At 44.1% G+C, this 23,340-nt stretch overlaps 1 protein-coding gene and 1 long non-coding RNA gene across 4 annotated transcripts in view; one reads left to right on the top strand and one right to left on the bottom strand.

Annotated features, from left to right (window-relative positions):
• Window positions 1-857, bottom strand: part of LOC123365376 — a 46,668-nt gene extending 45,811 nt beyond the window's left edge. For all 3 annotated transcript variants that reach the window (XR_006577548.1, XR_006577546.1, XR_006577547.1), the window contains exon 1: window positions 730-857. This is a non-coding gene — a long non-coding RNA (uncharacterized LOC123365376). The remainder of the gene's footprint in view (window positions 1-729) is intronic.
• Window positions 1-23,073, top strand: part of BFSP2 (beaded filament structural protein 2) — a 37,321-nt gene extending 14,248 nt beyond the window's left edge. Inside the window, exons 3-7 of the mRNA XM_045008172.1 lie at window positions 5,810-5,966; window positions 10,422-10,583; window positions 18,113-18,244; window positions 19,371-19,591; window positions 22,964-23,073. Of these exons, the coding sequence (XP_044864107.1) occupies window positions 5,810-5,966; window positions 10,422-10,583; window positions 18,113-18,244; window positions 19,371-19,591; window positions 22,964-22,967 (676 nt within the window). The 3' untranslated portion in view covers window positions 22,968-23,073. The remainder of the gene's footprint in view (window positions 1-5,809; window positions 5,967-10,421; window positions 10,584-18,112; window positions 18,245-19,370; window positions 19,592-22,963) is intronic.
• The last annotated feature ends 267 nt before the right edge of the window (window positions 23,074-23,340 follow it).

Genomic DNA, 23,340 nt, shown 5'->3' with positions numbered 1-23,340 from the left:
CTTTTTGACCTTGGACACCCTGTGACCTTATCTCATGGTCTTATTCTGTAGCTAAATTAAGGTTGTAATGAATTTTGAGATCCTCAGATAGGTGATTTGAGAGCAATATATTATTATTATTTTGAAATAGTGTGACTTTAAATATTTCCAGTAGTCAGAAATTTACTGGCAAAGTTATTTCTGGGCTCTGACTGATATAATGACCCTAGGGCTCTTGCTAGGCTGGCTCAAAATTTTAATTTTACAAAAACAAACTTTTATAAAACCCAATTCCTATGGAAATGTGTTTATGTTTTTTTAAAACATCAAGTGAAACAAGAAATACAAACATTGTAGCACAATGAGCCTCAGTGCAATGCCTATATACAAAAATGAAACTGATTACTGATTTTCATTGTCCATGATGAGAGTAATGAAAAGAGCAAAAGAAGAGCATAAATAGTGACAAATTGTACTTTAAAAAATTCTTACAGTTTTCAAAATCTAAGTTACTGTTTGTATCACTGGTAGATGTCTTTTTACAGCAGAGGTAAAACTGTGGGATGCGCCCCCCCCCCCCCGCTTGGGGGGTGCAGGGGAACATTTGGGGAGGGAGTGGCTGGGGCCCAGTAAGGGGTCCTGTCCCCGCCTCCCCTGTAATCTTGGAGGCCTTTGTGCCCTGCAGCTGTGGTTCAGATCCCTGACACGAGTAGCTAGCCCACAAACACAAGGTCTCACCATGGCTCTCACCTTTGCAGGTTGACACGGACAGCCCTTCCAGTCCTAAGTCTCCCCTAATACGTCCTCCCAGAGTGTCACAAAGGCACTTTTTTCCCCTTGATCTTCTGGAATTTGCCAATCGCACTAGCTAAATCAATAGTAGGAAAAAAACATGCTGACTTTAATGCTGTTAAGTAATCCTCAATTCTAGATAAGGTATAGGCATCCTTATGGGTGATCTGGTTCAACTTTTAATGAACCTACACAAAAGCACAGTCTCCCATGTTTTTTTCTGAACTAGCATAAATGGCACGGCCCAGTCAGAAATCACCTGACTTCTATATAATGTCATAAGTCTGGCCCCCATAATTCAGAGTCACAGCTGGTACTAATCCTTTCCCGTTACAACATTTTTGTAGCTATTGTAGGATTCCCTTCTTTACCTCAGCAAGGTAAAGCAATATATCCAGTCAACCCATTTTTGTTTTACAAATTAAAACGGTTTCTATATTTGGGTCCAGCTTGATGGGAAGTGTCTCTTTTATTCTCACTTTCCCCATATTGATTATAAAAAGTTTTATAATTTCTTATATGTCTAAAGGTATTCTGCCAGACTCTCTCTTTTTGAATGGAGACTTGCTCCTGATCCTTTAGTACCTGCAGCAGCTCCTCGTAACAATGTTGCAGTAGATTCATACCTATGAGTGTTGGTGGTAAGCATTCACTGTTGACATCATTAACAAAAATACCCTGATTGAGATATTTAATAGTCCCACTTCTAATTTCAGCTTCCATGTAGCCAACACATGGGATAGCCAAACAATTTCCTGGTACCAACTTCACCCTGTACTTAGTAGTCAATAAACAATTTTGATCCTAATAGTTCATGAAATGTTGGCTCTAATGTGGTAACTTGTGACCTGGTATCCAGCAGGGCCCACGTTTCTTTCCCATTAATCTCAAACAAACAGGCAGGCATTTTCCTATAGCAGTAGCCTGCCCTCCAATGTTGTTCAGGCCTATACTGTTGTCCCTCCAAGATCCGACCCCCAATCCGCAACCTTCTGCTTAAAGCCACAGCATTAGTATTTTTAGTCATGTACCTCCTTTCTATATGTCCCACCTCACTGCATCTCCTGCAAATAGGATTGCCATCATAACTATTGGCTGTGCTATGACCCATCTCAACTCCCTGTGGCCTGCATCTGTATTCTCTAGGTGCCAAGACTTCCTGCTTCAAATCCAGTCTCATCTCTTGAATTTCCCTCTATACCCATCTTAAATTTTCTCCAAAAAAATATCTTCTGTCCCAGAATTACCATCCTCTGACTTTTGGCCAGACTGCACCACACACTGACTAGCATTTTCAGACTGCAAGGCAACAGCATATTTGTAGCCATACTGTGGATATACCATAACTGCCCTGACTTGTCCATTACCTCTCATAAGTTTTATAGCTTCTTGTTAAAGTCTAGGATGGAAGTTTCCAGATTCTGTCTTAACTATAATGTTAATTCCATATATAACATCATATAACCCCTCAATGAACTTGTCTGTCAGCGTGTTATCAGTATCTTGGGCTTCGTGAGATTCTAACTTTTCTATTGCTTGTAAAACCTCCTGTAATCCTAATGTGTAATATCTTAGGCCTGGTCTACACAGGGGGGGTGAGGGAGGGAAATCTATGGTACGCAATTTCAGCTACATGAATTATGTAGCTGAAGTCGACGTACTTAGATCGACTTACCGTGCTGTCTTCACCGCGGTGAGTTAACGGCTGCCGCTCCTCTGTCGACTCTGCCTGTGCCTCTCGCCGAGCTGGAGTACAGAAGTCGATGGGAGAGCGCTCGGGGATCGATTTATCGTGTCTAGGTGCGATAAATTGATCCCTGCTGGATCGATCGCTGCCCGGCGATCCAGCCGGTAGTGAAGACATAACCTTAGACTTTCTGTTGGAGTTTGTACCCTGGGGACATAGGAGGCAGGTTTGTATAATTTTTGGTGGTGCCCAAAATGGTGGTGCCCCCCACCCCGCTCCCGCCCCGTAAGCCGATATAAAATGAAGCTACAACGCATCGGCACCACAAGATTACAAGGGTCAATTAAAAGTGGAAAGTCAGAAGCAGCACTTGCCTGCTTCAATATATGGTATTATATTTTGTTGCACCTGTTGTGACAAAGTGGGAATGTTCTTAATGTTTTCTCTGAATACTGTGTGGGTGCCTCAGTTTCCCCTGCAAGGTGCCAACTGAAGGTGGTTGGGGACGAAGATCAGGTGGCCTCCTTGTCCCGAAGAGACACAAAAGCTAGAGGAGGGAGTGTCAGTTTGAAGCTGGCTGGGGAAATGGGGAGAGGCCCAGAACTTGGGTCTGGGCTCCCCACCCTCCAAGATGGACCTGACTGAGGGGTCCTGTTTTCTGTACCTACAAGCTCTGTTTTAGACTGTGATCCTGTCGTCTAATAAACCTTCTGTTTTACCGGCTGGCTGAGAGTCACGTCTGACTGCAGAGTTGGGGTGCAGGGACTTCTGGTTGCCCCAGGACCTGCCTGGGCAGACTCGCTGCGGAAAGTGCACGGTGTGGAAGGGCATGCTGAATGCTCTGAGTTCAGACCCAGGAAGGTGTAAGCTTCTTGCCCTGGAGACAATATGCTCAGAGAGAGGAGGCTCCCCCAGAGTCCTGACTGGCTTTGTATGGAGTTGTTCCAAAGCATCCCAGCATCCCCTTCCACACCATGCGCTTCCCGGAAGTCCACACAGGCACTGACACTCCCTCCTCTCTGCCTCTGTCTCTTTTCCAGGCATTAGGAGGCCACCTGATCTCTTTGTTCCCAACACCTTCAGTTGGCACCTTGCAGGAGAGCGGCCCAGGCCATCAGTTGCCCGGAGACAGGGTTTCGGCCAATCTCTGTGCAGACGGCATCACACTGGCACTCTAGGGCTCTACAACAATCACACACCCTTATCCCACCATCTAGATCCTTGAGAAATGCATAGGGGAAACTGAGGCACCCACACAGTATTCAGAGAAAACATTAAGAACATTCCCACTTTGTAACACCTGTATTCGACTATATACTTTAAAGGGTGTAAAATAATCAAGTATTGTGCTAAACACAATGATACTCCAAACTGACCACCAAATTTAAGTTGCACGTTTTTCCCCTCAAATGAGGGCTCTGGGGTGGGGCTGGGGATGAGGGGTTCACAGTGCAGGAGGGTGCTCAGGGTTGGGGTGCTGGGGGTGTAGGCTCTGGGGTGGGGCAGGGCTGGGGATAAGGAAACTTGGGGTGCAGACAGGCAGGGCTAGGGCCAGAGAGGACTCCCCTCCCACTTACTGGCAGCAGCAAGCTCCAGGGGAGGGACCCCTCCTCTCCCACCCACCCCCCCAGCAGCACACTCACTCTGCACCAGGGTCACTGCACATGCTCCTAGGGACTCTGACAGGAAACCCTGACACCATCCCCCACCTCCCGCCTCTCTCTCTCTCACACACGCACAAATGCCTGCCTCTGCAGCAGAAGCATTCCACAGTGACGGTTTGCTTTGTGTCCCCGAGCAGAAAAGCATGCCAGCTGTCAGAAACAGAGCTTTGAAAGGGCATATCCGCATGCCTGCAGCCAAGTTCAAAACAACGACCAGAGTGGTCACTTGACTTCAAGGAATTATGGGACATTTCCGGAGGACAATCACAGTGCAGTAATGCAACATGTCATCCACACTGACACCCCGGCGTTTCAGCCAGGGTGAAGCAAGCTCTATGCTTCTTGTGGAGGTGGATTACCAGGGGCACTCCAGCCACGGAGTCCAGGCATTCTAAGTGCATTGCCAGTGTGGACACCTCGGGAGTTAGGGCGCCCGGGGCTGATTTAATGAGCTCTAACTTGCAAGTGTAGCCAAACTCCTAGATTCAGTGATCCTGTAGCTATACCTGTTCATCAAGTTTATCCACAAGCAGGGTTTCTTCACCTAGGGGCTCTCACTTGGCCATTAGATGCCTTCGAATTGCATTCCTTCAGTAGATGTTCAGTCACTCTCTCTGTTCATTTACTTTAGGTCCTTTGTGGCTGAGCTTCTCATTTACTGTTTTCAGAATCTATTTTCATCTAACACAACTTTTTGATCAATTCCCTTTTTCACCAATTATTTATTTTTAGTTCTTTTCCCTTGATAGTTTCTCTCCAGTCTGCAGATTTTATTTCCCTCTACTTCCCTTCTCTAACAGAATCTGCTAATATGCCCAGTTCTAATTTTTTCTGCTTCTCCTGACCTGAAAGCTTTCCTATTTTCCTTCTTTCCTTTTCACTCCCTTACTTTTATTCTCCTGTTCTTCTTTTATTTTATCACCTCATCTCCTACTCCAGCTCAGGTTTATCCACTAACTCAGCACCTAGATTTTTCTCCTTCCCTCCTTCTCTCTAACAGCTTTTTTCCAACTGCCTTTCCTTCCCAGTCATCCCATACCCTCCCCAGGCTCAAGCTACTTTCACATTGGCTGTTCCCTTCCCAGGACAGCATTCCACACTGCTGCATCACTAGCTGCAGGCCCTAATTAGGGTGACCATATTTCCCAAAGGGAAAACAGGACACCACCTGGGGTTAGCGGAGGTTCCTCCCTCCCCCCCGGCTGCACGGGGCTGGCCTGTGCCAGTTGCCTGAGCTCCCCCACTTCTCGGAACAGGGCTGGCGTTGCTGCTTGCCCGAGCTGACCCCCTTCCCTGCACAGGGCTGGTGTTGCTCGCCCAAGCTCTGCTTCCCCTCCTCCCACGCAGGGCTGGCGTTGCTGCTTGCCCAAGCACTGCCTACCCACTGCGCAGGGCTGGTGCTCCCTTGCACATTCCTCCAAACCCTGCTTTTTTTCCCCACAAAAGTGGGCGTTTGCCCCATTTGCTCTTGCCAACTTGCCACTTTTACCAATAAAGTCAGGGCGGCCGGGACAGGGCTAAAAAAAAGGGACTGTCGTGGTCAAAACGGGATGTATGGTCACCCTAGCCCTAACAGTACCTCTAACTTAAAACTACAGCAGGTGCTGATGCTGGGGCCAGGGTTACTACACTATCATTTACAAAATGCACGTTTGACCGCGTATGCTTACTACATTTTTCTCTGCAGATATGAAAATGAGCAGCCATTCAGAAAGGCAGTGGAAGATGAAATTAATTCCCTATATAAAGTGATTGATGATGCTAACTTAACAAAAATGGATCTGGAGCGTCAGATAGAAAGCATGAAAGAAGAATTAGGTCTGCTGTCAAAGAATCATGAAGAAGTAAGTCAAGACTGGGTGCAATGCATAGGTAGTATGTGCCTGTTTAAGTCAGGTCAGTATGACACTATCTTAACCAGAAGCAAAAAAGCTAATTCTGTCAAGTATAAATGGTAATTATCTATCTGCAAATTGTTCCTATTTCTCTCTCTCTTTTGTTAGCTTACAGACCTCTCATCTTTCTAGTCCTAATTAAAGTTATCCACATACAACTTTCCACATTTTTGACATCTGAGAAATATAACATAGCTGAGCTATATTCACTCCAGGTGACACTGAACACAACGAAAACACAAGATGATTTATGAGGCTGGACCTTCATTAGGTGTAAATCCCCAGTGCTCTGAGGCCTGATTCTCCTCTCATTCACACCAATGTAAATAAAAAGTAAATTCCACTGAGAGAATAATCTGACCCCATGGAATCTTTAAACCATCAAACTTCTGAAATAATGTACTTAAATTACTTTACATTAAATGGGCCATACTTAGCAAGCCACTCCAGTCCCGAGATTTTTAATTTCGCCTTCTGTTCTGAGCAGGGCCGCTCAGAGGATTCAGGAGGCCTGGGGCAAAGCGGGGGAGCTGCGGCGCTTGTACTCACCCGGCGGTGGTCCAGGTCTTTGGCGGCATTTCAGCAGCGGGGGGGCCCTTCAGTCGCTCCATGTCTTCGGCAGCACTGAAGGGCCCCCCGCTGCTGAAATGGCACTGAAGACCTGGATCGCTGCCGGGCCAGGGCTCTTGGGGCCCCTGTGGGATCCGGGGCCTAACTGACTTTGCTAGTGCTTTTGATGTAGCCTCTTGCAGGGCCGCCCAGAGGATTCAAGGGGTGTGGGGCAAAGCGGGGGAGCTGCGGCGCTTGTACTCACCCGGTGGCGGTCCGGGTCTTCGGCGGCATTTCAGCAGTGGGGGGCCCTTCAGTCGCTCCGAATCTTCGGCAGCACTGAAGGGCTCCCTGCTGGTGAAATGCGCCGAAGAGCCGGAGAGACTGAAGGGCCCCCCGCCGCCAAAATGCCACCAAAGACCAGGACCGCCGCCGGGCCAGGGCTCGCAGGGCCCCTGTGGGATCCGGGGCCTGGGGCAAATTGCCCCCCCTCTGGGCGGCCCTGGTTCTGAGCAACAAATCATTGAAAGAAGTCAAAATGACATGAGAAAATAGACTACCCACAGGCCCAATTTTGCAATCTTTATTCATTGACTTAAGCAGGAATTGCATTAGTGAAGATTAGTCATACCAGTAAAGGCTTCAGCATCTAACCCCAACTAAGCACCCTCAATGACAGAAGACAAATTGCAGAATTACCACAAGGCCCATTTAAGGGCAATGCATAGTTATGCTGCCCGGGGAACAGAACAGGGAGCAAACTGTGACTCAAGAAAGTCAGAATTCAGTACTTGCATTCTCCTTGTTCCACTGGGGAAGTAAGCTGGACCAGCCCTATACCTAATTGTAGATTGCTTCCCCATCCACACTGGTACAGCTGTGCCAAACCAAGGCTCCACCCACTCCCTATCTCTGTCTGCCTCCTCCCCATCTACGTGTGGCGGGAAGGGAAGGGAGTAAGGCTGTCAAGCAATTAAAAAAAATTAATCACGATTAATTGCACTGTTAAACAATAATAGAATACCATTTATTTAAATATTTTTGGATGTTTTCTACATTTTCAAATATATTGATTTCAGTTACAACACAGAATACAAAGTGTACAGTGCTCACTTTATATTTATTACAAATATTTGCACCGTAAAAAGAAATAGTATTTTCATCATCTACAAGTACCATAGTGCAATCTCTTTATCATGAAAGTTGAACTTATAAATGTAGAATTATGTACAAAAAATAACTGCACTCAAAACCAAAACAAAGTAAAATGTTAGAGCCTACAAGTCCACTCTGTCCTACTTCTTGTTCAGCCAGTCGCTGAGAAAAACAAGTTTGTTTACATTTACTGGGAGATAATGCTGCCAGCTTCTTATTTACAATGTCACCTGAAAGTGAGAACAGGCATTTGCATAGCACTTTTGTAGCCGGCATTGCAAGATATTTACGTGCCAGATATGCTAAACATTCATATGCCCTTTCATGCTACAGCCAGCATTCCAGAGGACATGCTTCCATGCTGATGACACTCGTTAAAAAAATAATGTGTTAATTAAATTCATGACTGAACTCCTTGGGGGGAACTGTATGTCTCCTGCTCTGTTTTACCCGCATTCTGCCATATATTTTATGTTATGGCAGTCTCGGATGATGACCCGGCACGTGTTTGTTTTAAGAACACTTTCACTGCAGATCTGACAAAAAGCAAAGAAGATACCAATGTGAGATTTCTAAAGATAGCTACAGCACTTGATCCAAGGTTTAAGAACCTAAAGTGCCTTCCAAAATCTGAGAGGGACGAGGTGTGCAGCATGCTTTCAGAAGTCTTAAAAGAGCAATACTCTGATGCGGAAATTACAGAACCCGAATCACCAAAAAAGAAAATCAACCTTCTGCTGATGGCATCTGACTCAGATGATGAAAATGAACATGCGTCAGTCCGAACTGCTTTGGATCGTTATTGAGCAGAACCCATCATCAGCATGGATGCATGTCCTCTGGATTGGTAGTTGAAGCGTGAAGGGACATATGAATCTGTAGCACATCTGGCATGTAAATATCTTGCAATGCTGGCTATAAAAGTGCCATGAAAATGCCTGTTCTCACTTTCAGGTGACACTGTAAACAAGAAGCGGGCAGCATTATCTCCCAGTAAATGTAAACAAACTTGTTTGTCTGAGCAATTGTCTGAACAAGAAGTAGGACTGAGTTTACTTGTAGGCTCTAAAGTTTTACGTTGTTTTGTTTTTGGGTGCAGTTAGTTAACCAAAAAAAAAATCTACCTTTGTAATTTGCACTTTCACAATAAAGAGATTGCACTACAGTACTTGTATGAGGTGAATTGAAAAATACTATTTCTTTTATCATTTTTACAGTGCAAATATTTGTAATAAAAATAGTACTATAAAGTGAGCACTCTACACTTTGTACTCTATGTTGTAATTGAAATCAATATATTTGAAAATGCAAAAAAGTCATATAATTGTATTAATTGAAAAGTAATATTTAATATGTAATACAATTCTATTGTTTAACAGTGCGATTAAAATGGTAATTAATCGCAATTCTTTTTTTTTTTTTAATCAAGATTAATTTTTTGAGTTAATCGTGTGAGTTAACTGCGATTAATCAACAGCCCTAGAAGGGAGTAGAGGCTCTGCAGCAACTGTTATCTTTCTGTACTCAGAATGGCAATGTGGGTAACTCATGCAGAGGAGTAAGGTTGTGACATATGCTCCATTATTTACCAATGCAGGCATATAAGACAGGTCACAATAGAACCCAGAATAAGTACTTGATCTTCACATGGAAATGTCATCACAGGAAACTGTTGAACAGAATGATTATATCAAAGGGGCACATTTTAAAAGAGACCTCAACCCAGCCCCCATTTTTGCACGTACATTTTTACATACCCTCGCCCACATATATTCTCAGCACTGTCATCACTTGTAGGTGATATTGTTTACAGACCAATTATCAGGCCCTTTTACACTGTTCTAGGAGTTCTAGCAGGAAATGGTATATGTAAATAGGGTGGCGTAAAAGGGACTATAATTCAGGCCTACATGTGCAAACCTCATTTGTTTTTGTGCCCATACAAATGACAGTGCTCAAAATATTTGTACAAGCATTTGTAAAAGAGTTGGCCTGAATTTGGTCTGCAGAAAATAAATGTTAAATAATGGGCCTGTTACCAGCCATCTAAATAGTTTTTCTCAAGCAGTGATGAACAAACACTTTTCCAGGGAGTTTTATTCCTTTTATATCCCAGCCTCACATCCAAGAAGCATGCAGATCCTCTGAGCTGAGACAGCAAACTTATACATACATACATACATACAGACAGACACACACACACACACACACACACACACGCTTATACAGAGACAGGTTTCAGCTGGGGGCTGTGCTATAGTCTTGGGAAGGATCCTAAAGGTGCCTGTAACACACCATACATAGGAAATCATATGAAAGAATGGATTAGTTGGAATATCCCCTCCAGAGAGCAGGATAGACAACGGGCCTCTAGACAATGGGCCTGCTTCTCCACTGCCTTGCACCTTATATAGTCATTTACTCCTGTGCACACTACCAAAACAGAACGACAGTGTTTTACACTCACACTGCATTCACTTTGCAAACGTGTAACTGACCACAGAAGGTGCAAGGTAATGGAGAATCAGATCTTTTAAGTAGCTTGCAATAGCCCCAACAAGAGCTAAAGTTTAAATAATGGCTTTGTGGATGTGTTTGCATCACACCAAGACAACTAAATTGCACCATAAGTGCTCCTTAGTATCCTCTAAAACTGGAACTGACAGCTGACCCTTTTTCTTATATGTATGTTTTTTTCAGGATGTGAAGATGTTATACAATCAGCTTGCTGGATCACAGCTGGAAGAACTGGAAGCTCCTATCAGAACTGGCCTGGATGACATACTGGAAAAAATCAGAATTCACTGGGAGAAGGATATAGAGAAAAATCGTGTTGAGACAGGTGCCTTGCTTCATACCAAGGTAGGCACCTACAGTGTTCTCTGCAGCTGTCTCCAACACCAAGGAAAAACATATGTTTTTTCTAGTCCCCTGGGGTAATCATTAAAATATTTTTTCTTGAAACAATGAATGATGATAGCCTAAGGAACCTTGATCCAGCTTCATCCCAAGAAGCATTCATGCAAATCCACTGACTTCATTGGGGTGGCACAGATGTAACTGAGGGTGGAAATTGGGCCTATTTATATCGAGTTTAAAACATTGATGTTTTCATTGCAAAATAAGGGAGTCTATACACATTTTCTTTCCTATCATTTCCAATGCAGAGATGCTAAAGCAGAAAATTAGTTCTCTACAGCAGTGTTTCTCAAACTGGGATCTGCAAACCCCTGGGCAGGGACTCCAGGGGATCCACAGGCCCAGCTGATCAACTCCTCTCCCTCCCTCCCAGCGCTCCTGCACACTGGGGAACAGCTGTTTCCCAGCATACAGGAGGCACTGGGAGGGAGGGGGAGTAGCAAGGAACCATGACTGGGCCGCTGGCCTTGCTGATCAGCTAGGGTTGCCAACGCTCTCAGTTTCACCGGTAGTCTCTCGGAATCAGGCTCTATCTTCCAGAGGCTATTGAAGCCAAACCGGGAGATTTTAGGTGCTAAAAGTCTGGCAGCACAGCAGAGCTAAGGCAGGCTCCCTGCCTACCCTGGCTCCATGCCACTCCTGGAAGCAGCCACCACGTCCCTGCACCCCTGCGGGGAGGTGAGTGGGCAGAGGGGTCTCCGTGCACTACCCCCACCCCAAATGCTGATTCCACAGCTCCCATTGGCCGGGAACTTCGGTCAATAGGAACTTCGGCCAATGGGAGTGGCAGGGGCAGCGCCTGTTTGCAGGGACAGCACCTGTGGGTAGGGGCAGCATGCAGAGATGCCCTGCTCACCCCACTCCCCCCACCTGCCTAGGACCCGCTGCCAGAGGGATGTGCTGGTCGCTTTTGGGAGCTGCCCGACGTAAGCACCGTCTGGCTGGAGCCCGTACCCCCTCCCAAAGCCCACACCCCCTCCTGCACGCCAACTCCCTGCCCCAGCCTGGTAAAAGTGAGTGAGGGTTGGGGAGAGTGAGCAACAGAGGGAGGGGGGATGGAGTGAGCAGGGGGCAGGAAGAGGTGGGGCAGAATCTTGGGTGAAGGGATGGAGTAGGGGCAGGGCCTAGGGCTGAACAGGTGGGCTTGGGGGCCCCTGAAAAATTTTAAATCAAAATGGGGGTCCTCGGGTTGCTAAAGTTTGAGAACCGCTGCTCAACAGGATTCAAGAATGAAGTCTTTTGTCAAAAGCCACACTTTCTCAACTACTCTGCTGAGGGGGGTGGGGGAATAAAAAGGTAAAGTTTAAGAAAAAACATGCATGACCAGCAAACATAGGCTAGCACCCAACATCCTAGCAAACAGAAGGATTTGACTGCTGTCAACTAGGGATGACCATAACTGTGTGTGACATGATTTCACATAACAGGAGAGCCATTTATAGGTGTGGAGAGGAAACCTGTCCCCTAGGTTTGGCTTTACCTTCATCCCTGCTTAAAATTATCTCTGTTTTGCTGTCCCCTCACCCTTCCGCTTCATGTACCATGTCTCAGCACACAGACATCTTGCATACAGTGCAACTAAAATCACTGACATGTATTGCAGCGTTTCCTCTGCTAAGATGAATCATGATTTTGGGGGGATGCAGGTGGGGGAAACAGCTACCTTAGGTAAGTATTTTTGCAGTATCAAGCTCAGTGCATAATCCTACGTTTTAACGGCCGTCTCACTCTCCACAGCACAGTAAAATCACTGTGCTGCAGAAATACTTAGTAAAGACATAGTCCCCATAAGGTTTATGATGTGGAGCTGCTACAAAAATAGATGGTGCAAGAGGGGTGGGAGGGATAAGAAGGACAGCAAAATGAAAGGAAAGAGGAATCTGAGGTACAGTTTGTCTCTGTAAAAAGTATTTGAATTTAAAGAATGTTACTAATTTATAAATAAGGAAGAAACATCCCTTGCATAGGCACTGACTACATGGGTGCTCCAGGGCTGGAGCACCCATGGAAAAAAAATGGTGGGTGCCCCCATATCAGCACCTCTCCCTCCCTCCAGTACCTCCCACCCGTGGGCCTCGCAGTCAGTGCCTCTCCGTATCCCCCAGCGCCTCCCACCCACCATGGACCAGCTGATTTGTGGCATGCAGGAGGGCGTTGAGGGCGAGGAGTGAGTACAGGACATGCTCAGAGGAAGGGGTGGGATGGGGTAGAAAGAGGCAGAGCAGGGGCGGGAAGAGGTGTAGGGGGGCCTTAGGAGAAGGGGTGGAGTGGGAGTGGGGCCTACCAAGCTCTCTGTACCGCCCCCCCCCTGCTTCCCCAAGTTATTTCCTGCGGCCGCCAAGCTCCCCTCACCCGCTGCCCACCTTCCCCCCAGCGCGCCACGTCCCTGCTCCTCTGCCTATCTCCAGGCACTTCCCGCTCCCAAACAGCTGTCTGGAGCAGAGCACCACCCAGCACATTAGAAAGTCAGCACCTATGATCCCTTGATTTCAACAATGACACCATGGTGATGGCGGCCACATAAAAACCTAGAAAGATAAGTTTATCCAGGACATTCATCAAATCCTTACATTTCAAATCTTGTTAAGCAAATCTTTCACAGAGCTGATATTATGTAGGCCAGATCCTCAGATGGCTTAAATTGGCTGAGCCCAACAGAAGTCAATGGCACTACATTGAATTACCTTTGTTGAGGATGTGGCCCACTACATGTTTTTAGGAGTGTGATAACTGCCTACGAGAAACCAATTTTTTCTGTCCCCTTTCCCTACTTCAGAGGTCCTACTTATTCCTCATCCTCATGTGGAAGTTGATCCTCTCACTCTTTCCTATTTAAAAAACAGAAATTTATTATAGCCTCTACTTCTAACAACCAGCACTTCAACTGTGCAGAGGTGTCACATGCAAAGGGGACTGTCGACACATACCTAACTTCATAGGTTCAGAGATTCCAAGGCCAGAAGGGACCACTGTGATCATCTAGACTGACCATCTGTATAATAAAGGCCATAGAACACGGGTCTCAAACACCCAGCCCGTGGAGTTATTTGCTGCAGCCTGCCAAGCTCCCTGTGCCCCCCCCCCCACTCCCCCAAGTTATTTCCTGCAGCTACCAAGCTCCCTTCATCTGCCCGCTGCCCCCGTCTCCCGCAGCTTGCCGCGTCCCTGCTCCTCTGCCTACCTCCAGGCACTTCCTGCTGCCAAACAGCTGTTTGGCGGCGCTTAGCGCTTTCCAGGAGGGAGGGAGGGAGGGAGGGAGGAGCGGGGAACTGCGCACTCAGGGGAGGAGGCGGAGAAAAGGCAGGGCGGGGATTTGGGGAAGGGGTTGGAATAGGGGCAGGGAGGGGCAGAGTTGGGTGGGGACTTTGGGGAAGGTGTTAGAATGGGGGCGGGGAGGGGGTGGGAAGAGGTGGGGCAGGGGCGGGGGCTGTCAGTGATGCGGTCCTTGGACCAATGTACTAGTCCTCATGTGGCCCTCATGGTCATTTGAGTTTGAGATCCCTGCCATAGAACTACCCCAATATAATTCCCAGAGCAGATCTTTTAGAAAAATATCCAATCCTGGGTAAACTGCTTCAATTTTTAATTTCTCTCCCCGTTAAAAATTTATGCCTTATTCCAGTCTGAATTTGTCTAGCTCAGCTTCCAGTCTTTGGATCATTATTAAATATTTGTTCCCCATGTAGATGCTTATAGACTGTAATCAAGTCACCCCTTCCTTTGTTAAACTAAACAGATTGAGTTCCTTGAGTCTATCACTATAAGGCATATTTTCTAATCCTTTAATCATTCTTATGGCTCATCTCTGAAGCCTCTCCAATTTATCAACATCCTTCTTGAATTGTGGGAACCAGAAACATACACAGTATTTCAGCAGCAGTCTCACCATTGCCAAATATACAAGTAAAATATCATCTCTATTCCTACTCAAGATTCCCATTTATGCATCCCAGGATTGCATTAGCTCTTTGACCATGGTGTGACACTGGGAGCTCATGTTCAGCTGATTACCCAGCACAATTCCCAAATCTTTTTTCAGTCACTACATCCCAGGATAGAAGCCCACACTCTGTAAGTATGGCCTACATTCTTTGTTCTTAAATGTACACACTTACATTTAGCCAGGCTAAAATGTATATTGTTTGCTTGAAGCAGATGTGGGATAATCTATCCCCAACATTAGACCTCTGGCTAATCTCTTAAGTATTGTTAGAGAGTGGCTTAAACCCTGAAACATGAGGTTTCAATATCTCTTCCAGAATTTGTCAGCAGTAACTATAACAACTCTTGTTATCCATGTAAATGTCCAATCTCCTTTTGAATTGTGCTAAATTCTTAGCCTCAATAACCTCCTGTGGCAGCAGGTTCCACTGTCTCATTGTTCATTGTGTGAATAAGTATTTCCTTTTATCGATTTTGAATTTGCCACCTTTCTATTTCATTGAATTCAATAAATGAATTTGTTATGAAAAAGAAAGAACAATCTACCTTATCTGTACAATTCATTATTTTAATATACTTTTAACATGCCCCCTCTTCTTTTATCTCCTTTCTAAAACAAACAATCCCAGTCTTTTCAATCACTGTTCACGAGAATTTTCCCAAACCCAAATAATTTTCATTGCCCTTCTCTGAATTCCCTTTAATTCTACAATCTCTCTTTAGAGATGGGGTGACGAGTACCGCACACAGTTATCTAGATGAGGCCACACCTTTGATTTATATATAACATCATTACAATATGTTCTGTATTATTCTACATGCATCCTAACATTTTCTTTGCTTTTTTGACCACAGCTGCATATCGGGTCAGATTTGTAAAGGTATTTATGCACGTAAAGATGTCAATAAGCACTTATTGGGATTTTCAAATGTGCCATAGATGTCCAAACATCTTTAAAAATCTGTCTCAATGTGCAGCTGAAGTTTTCACTGACTTGTCTACATGATGCTCAAATTCCTATCCTGAACTGATAGTTAATTTAGATCCTAAAACGATATACAAGCTTTTAAAATATTTCCCTCCAAATGCACTACTTTGCCATTTATCAACATTGAACATGATTTACCACCGTGTTGCTCATTCACCTAGCTTGGTTAGGTCCTTCTGAAGTTCCTCACTAAACTAAATAACTTTGTGTCACCTGCCAAACTGGCCATCTCCTCTTCACATACACACCCCTCAAGATTATTAACAACATGGGATCTTGTACAGAACCTTGAGGCACCCCGCTGTTAGACTTTTGTCATAACTGACCATTTAATGCTATTTTTGTTTCCTATTAGCTAGTTTACCTGTCACCACCTCTTGACTACTTAGTTTCTTGAATAGCCTCCTATGAGACACCTTGTGAAAGACCTTTTGAAAGTCTACATAAATCACAATTCTTTTATCCACTACCTTATTGACATGTTCAAAGAATTCTAAGAGATTAGTGAGACGTGATTTCCCTTTGCAGAAACCATGCTGATTAGACTATCAGATCTATCATTGTCTTCCAGATATTTCATTATTCTATTTTAATCATTTCAGTTATTTTAATACTATGAAAAACAAATTAAGTCAGCTTCCAGACTCCTGAACAGTGCACAATGCAGAGCAATAGCACAGACTGTCCTAAAATCAAACAGTTCTCTAGGAACTTCAAAAATATAGCACCATGCACTTAGAAAGAAATCCTACCCCGTCCCTCGCTTGTCCAAATGCCTCCAAGGCACAAGGAATTTGGTGTACACTCTCCCCCCGGGACAACTGCACAAGTGCAGGAAGAATAAAAGCAGGAGGACACAAAAATAATCAGATCAGGTTTAGTGTCAGATGATGAGTGGCCCTTGTGCTGATGCCCAGTGGTGAGGACACAAGGATACCTCCCTCCTCTGTGCACCTCATAAAAGGGATAAGGAGATTTGCAATCCCCGTAGAAGCATAGGGATGACTCTCAGTATGCATCCCTGGAAGTGCAAATTATTCCACAGGGGATACACCAGGAGTTCATCAGGTAGTTCAGGAGAAGACTGTATCTCCCTAAATGCCTCTGGGCAATGTGGGTCTGCACCATCTGCTACTCATGACTATGTCTAATATAGGCACAATCTAGTCAGAGCAGAATTCACCCCTTTACAATGCAGCACAATGCATTACTTAAGTCCTATTTTGAGAGCTTAATTGGGACTTAAATGGTGCATGTGTCTTTGCTGACCTGCACATGGAAGAATTTCACCAATATGGACTAAGATAGGTTTTTAAATTTCATTACAAGTGAGATAATCAGAGTCAAATCCTGTAACAAATAAGTTGAGCTATACAACTGCCCACACCCTGCTACTGGTGTATCTATGCATTCCCAATATTAGCATATGAAATTCCAGATCTATTTGAACGTTATATTACCTTCCTGGTAAAAGATTATGTGGTCAGAAAATAGGCCACAAAGTGGGATAGGGCTAGGCTGAGCATTCAGTGTGAACCCAAAGTACTCTACATAAACTAGTATTAAAAGTGACCTGAAAGGGAAGGGAAATGGGGCCTGAGTTCTGATTTTGGTTTTGAGATGTGAAAAAGAGGGCTTGAATGTTTGTTTTCCCCCAGAGAAAAGCTTTTTCCTACTTGATTTTTCTGAGAAATATCAGGAAAATCAAGTCTTATGTTTGCTCGAAGCAGACGTGGAGCTCTTTTGACCCTTGACCTTTCCCAGTCCTGAACAAGAGCTGTGTATGGCTGGAAAGCTTGTGTCTTTCACCAACCAAAGTTGGTCCAATGAAAGATATTACTTTATCCATGTTGTCTCTCCCTTACTAAAAGAGGCAGTTATGTTTAATCTTTCATAAAAAGTATTTTCCTTTGCCTATTTCTAGGGAGTTTGAGTTAAATAGGTGTTAAAAAAAACAAAATATAAAGTATGAAATTATCTGAATAATAATTTCCCCTCTTCATTAATCAGGTTTTACTTCATTGGTCTTGATGTCGTAATCCTATTAATTCTTCAGTCTTCCATGACTCCTACAATCTTCCATAAAAACAAACAAACAAACAAAAACTGAGAAGAGATGTGGATTTCTAATATAAAATGAAATGGGGAAAAAACCCTCAAAACTTTCTTGAAAAAAAAAAACCCTCAAAACTTTAATTATAATACATCATAAAGAGGAAAAAGTGCAGAACCCCATTTTTCTCTTTGCAGGTCACTTTTAATGTATTTGTATGAACATTAAGCAGCATGCTGATGGGACTATATGTATGTATTCTTGCATAGATGTATACATAGACCAATTTTACAATACGTATACAGAAAATGCGTTGGTTATGTTCTTAAAAGTATCCAAAATTGTTAAAGGAACTGAAAATATAAATGACAGGTTTAAAATCAGAGTAGCCACAAATTGCAAGACTACTTTCATTATGGGATGGGAGGAATGTAAATTATTATTATTATTAAAGCATTTTTTGACTGACAACTATTACCTGTTGTCAGCAAACCACAGAAACAGCACCTGCTGTACAAACCCAAGAGGAAGAACTAGTGGAATCCCTGAGAACAGAGTTTCATGAAACAGCCTGCAAAATACAGAGTCTGCAAGCAGAGACTGAATCTTTAAGAACTTTGGTAAGTAGCTATCGATTTAGAACTGGTGTATACTCACTGGAATATACTCAATAAAATGCAGTATGCTTTTCTAGGGCATATTCTCATCTTGATGTGCCTAGTGAGAATAAGTCCCTAAACACCCGCACTCTCATTGATTTAACCGGTGGTGTGGGTGCCCAGCACTTATGAAAATCAGGCTCAGAAATTTTATCCCTCAACACTTTAATTCATTAACATTTGTAAACCTCATTGAGATTACTGGGTACATAGTGTTATATAGCACAAGGTATATTAAGCAAATTTTAGTGCCTTTTAACCAGATAGACAAGCGGTTTACAAACTTTTTGAGCTGAGCACCCCCTTTGAGTTACAATTTTTGTTGCACCCCCACAACTCAGACAAAAATAGATACATAAAGTATGCTTGATAGCCTACTCATAAACCTAACAGAGGCCTTAACACAAAGTAAATTACCTATACCTGTTAGTTTCAAATACACAGATACTTAGTAATGGCACAGCCAAGGCTTCCTCAGCAGCAGGCTGCTTCTACCTTACAGCCAGGCAGCGCTGCTAGAGCAAGGCCAATACCTGCCCCTCTGCCCCTCCCCTCTTGGGTTTTCAGAGTGGGGGAAAGCGCCTGAGAAGGTCTCTGGGGGTGGACCCAGTGCTGGGCAAGCAGAAATCTGCACAGCTGTAGCGGATGTTGAACCTGACCCACAGGCTGGGTGGCCCACTGAGGTGGGTCGGGGCGAGGGTGGAGGTAATGCTCCCTTCCCGCCCCCCCTGGGGGCTGGACCAGGCCCTGCTGTGTGGGACTGGCACAAGCCACCTCACCCTTCCCCAAAGTTCCTCCATGCTCCTGTAGGAGGGGCAAGCCCCACAGTTTGAAAAACTCTGAGATAGCCTCAGACAAAGCACTTTATCTGTCCACATTGCCACAATGCACAGATACAATACAAATATCTAATGAACAGAACACCCAGTATATTGGGGTCTCCATTTCAGCAGATTCAAATGCAAGGATTAGGGCAGTTTCAAATTTCCCACACATACCATTCACTGAGGCCTAGCTGGAACACTACTATAAAGATTACCAGAAGTCATGACTCTGTTCTGAGTGTTATAATTACTGTTTCATGTAGAAAAGGGGACTGGAGAACTCCTTGTATGATGCTAAGCACTGGCATGACATTGAACTTCAGAACCTAGGCTCTGTCATTACCAAGCTAGAGGCAGAGGTGCAAGAAATCAGAGCAGAAACTGAGCAGCAGCAGAGGGATCGTGAAACTCTGCTGTCCAACAAAATACAGCTGGAGAAGGATATCGCTGCATATCACTGTCTTCTGGATGCAGAAGAAAGAAGGTATTTCTTTTTAAAATGGAGAGTATCATGAACAGAGAACTTGTGAATAAGATGAATAATAACCTTGTGCACTGTGGGATATGCGCTGAGATCCCCAGAGACAACCGAACTGGAATGGTCCACTGAGCAGTGGCATAGGTGGCTAGATCTGAAGAACCTGTACAGGGGGATGTTCACCTCAAGTTCAGCTCTGTATAGGCTCCTAGTGCTTTGCATTAGATGCCAGTAGTGTGAGAGCAGGGCAGGGGAGGAGTAGACCAGGGCCAGTGGATCAACGAGCCTTCATTTCCCAAAGCACTGAGACATAAGAGATAAAGAAGCTATTACAGCCTCAAAGCTACATTAACTGCGATAAAGCAGCCTTGCTGCTGCTTCATATGTTGGGAACATGATTCCCTTCCTTAGGCACCCCTCCCACCCAGTATAAAGACCAGCCACTCAGGCTGGGCTCTTGGGGAAGGCCTCATCCTCCTACAGAACAGAAAACATGATTTAGGCCATGATCCAGTAAAATACTTGAACACATTTACTTTTAAGCACAAGTTGTCCCATTAAAGTCAATAGGATTATTCACATGCTTAAAAGTCAGCACCAGCTTACATACTTTGCTAGACAGTGGCAATGGTGCAAGTGGTGCAGTCACTTCAGGACCCACAAAGCTATGGGGGCCCAAACAGACAGAGTAGCGCTACAGCACTTTATTTGGTACACAGAGTCTCAACACTACTCACTTAAATTTGGCCCTGTCAGACGGAGGGGCAGCCAGGCCAAATTTGAGTGGCATTGCAACAAGGCATGCAGGGTTGCAGAGCTGTTCAGGTTTGGCCCAGTTGCCCCTCTGTTATGACAGGGGACAGCCAGGCCACATTTAGTGGCCTTGCAACTTGGTACCTGGGGTTGCAGGAAGTACCACTAAGATCTGATCCAGCCACAACTCCATCATGACAGAGGGGCAGTTGGAGCAAACCACATCAGCACTGCAACTCCCGTGTGCACTCTCACAGTGCCACCCATCACTCAAATTTGGTCTGTGTTGTGTGAGTGTGGGGTGGGTGATAGGAATGAGCAGAACCACTGGGACTGGGAGGAGCCACCCTAGCCCAGGAGAGGAACAGAGCACTGAGCCACAGCAGTGCCAATGAGTGGACAGGAAAGTCCCAGGGGCAGTGGGTGACAGAGTGAGGTGTTGGTGGGCTATGGGGTGAGCTGGGGAGTACCAGGATGAGGGGTGGGGACAAGTGGAGGATGGTGGGGTGAACTGTAGGGGGATTGAGGGATGTTGGAGAGTGGCGGGGATGTTGGGGGCTGTGGCCCCCTAACCTTGTCATGCACCAGGGTGATCTGGGCCTTAGTGATTAATGTTTCGACTATGTTCTAGTATTTATCAAGGGAAACATTTGTTTCTTCTAGTTGATTGTTTCTTGCTTTGCCATCAAATATACCACATTTTCTATCACAGAAGAAAATACTGAATCAACAGCTGGTTCAGAATACATGGATTATATTCTGCTCTCGACTGGGGAGTAACTGAGCGCCCCTGTAATTCAGCAAAAGCACTTAAGCACATGCTTAGTTATAAGCATGTGCTTAAGTGCATTGCTGAACAGAGGCAAGCTTAAACACATGCTTAAATGCTTTGTTGAATTGGGGGGTCTAAGCTGAATTTGGCCCACTATCTAATCTTTTGTGGAGAAAAATATTCCATTATTTTTCTTTGAACACTTTTCCTCTGGAGAAAAAAAATCTCAATTCATTTAAAGTGTTTTGGGGTTTGCTTCTGGAAGATCTCTAATCATCAGAATTAGCTACAGAGCCTACGAGAACCCATCCCCTCCTCTCCCTCACATTCCAAATCCAAGTTTTCTGTCAACAGGCCCTCATTAAAATGGTTTGCTTTTCAGACAGCATAATCTCCTGCCTAACAGAAAATACCTTGGTGCTAGTAAGTCAGGTCTTGATCCTCCATAAATAGAATAGGGGGAGGGATAGCTCAGTAGTTTGAGCATTGGCCTGCTAAACCCAGCGTTGTGAGCTCAATCCTTGAGGGGGCCATTTAGGGAACTGGGGTAAAAAAACCAAAACCTGGGGATTTGTCCTGCTTTGAGCAGGGGGTTGGACTAGATGATCTCCTGAGGTCCCTTCCAACCCTGAGATTCTATTCTAAGACCCAATGTCAAAACTGTAATTGGCTTCTGAGTGGGCTGTAGGATAGCAACACGGGGAGCACATGCACCTTGTGAAAATGCTGAAGAAAGTAAAAGATATATAAACAGCTGGGTGCTGGAAATTAAATTTCTACTGATTTTCATTCCAAGTTTTGTGGAAAAGTGTTGAAACATACATTGAAATTGCCTATATACACTAATCATCAGAATGCTCAGTATCAGCTATTGCACAGAACCTACCTACTGTCTTATAAATAATATAATGGAGCAAATTGATCATGACAAATGTAAGTACTGCAATTCTGTTCTAAGCTCTTTCAAACAAATGTGGTAGGATTGTACATTCAAACAGCTAACTACGTCCATAACTCTGCAGGATGCTTGTAATGATCTTCCAACTAAAAAAAAGGATTCCCTCCTGTTTTCTTTTTAGAGCTGCAAGACTTTCTATTGCAGCCTAGTGGTGTAATTCCCCCCCATATTTCTTTAGGGTGAAATTCACCTATGTGCAGAGAGCCAGAAAGAAGCCTGTACATGTCTGAAGTGCCACTTCAGTCCTTAGACAAAGGGGATTTAAGTAGTCTACAGACCTTATTCTGGCCCTCTGAACAGAGGAGAATTTCACTTGCGTGAGGGGAGATGTGTGGGAGTGAAGAGAGAAAGAGGCCTGAGCCACAAAGTTTGGATGGAAAATTAAATTTCAGTAAAGTTACATGTGTGTTGGGTGTGCATTTTGGTCCCTGATGATCTCTAATGAATACACATACTACCTTTCATGGTCCAAACCTTCAAAAGTGCTTATATACAAATGAAAATGCTTTACATATTAATACATTTTAAAAAAAGATTAATGTATAGCAATGGTACAATTTTAATAATAATCAAAATGTTCTCGAAGAGCTGGAATAAAATTATTGGTGAAATTCAGCCCTGTGCAGAGAGCAAGCACAAGGCGTATATGCCATCACCACGCACTGAAGTGATGTACAAACTTTAAGATGATCATCTGTGAAGGGGTAAATTTCACTCATTGGGAGATAAATTAATACATTAAGCAAAATTGTGTTTTCAGTTACATTGATGTAATCCTACTGAATCCAATGGAATTTCACCAGTGGATGGGAAAGTAGAATTTGGTCCAACAATTTTCTCTTTCCTCTTATTACTTGCTCTAATCAGCAAATATATATTTTTTTTAAACTTTCAGCTGATTCTGAAATTCCCTGTCCACAGAAGACAATGTTGGAATTCAAAGCAAAAGATGATGTCACTGACAAAAATGTTTGTGGAAACCACAAACCCATCAAAGCAGCCTGCTATATTCAGTTTGATTTAACAATCTAAGTAAGTTGTAGCTTGAAGAACTTTATTAGAGTCTCTTCCTCATGTGAGTGCTTTGCTTACAGATTTCAAATTAGCCATGTTGTTAAAATAATAATAATAAAAATAAAATAATTCATTGTAATTGTTTGATTTTTTTAAATCATTCTCCAATACTTGTCAGTGCTACTAAAAGGTACTAGATTAACAGAAAAGGTCCTTTTTATTCACAAAGTTTATTAATCTCTTTTTGCAATACAAATA

The sequence above is a fragment of the Mauremys mutica genome, chromosome 2 (genome assembly GCF_020497125.1).
Source record: "Mauremys mutica isolate MM-2020 ecotype Southern chromosome 2, ASM2049712v1, whole genome shotgun sequence".
Classification (NCBI taxonomy): domain Eukaryota; kingdom Metazoa; phylum Chordata; order Testudines; family Geoemydidae; genus Mauremys; species Mauremys mutica.
Note: the sequence above shows the minus strand (reverse complement) of the source record. Positions and strands in the feature narration are given on the sequence as shown.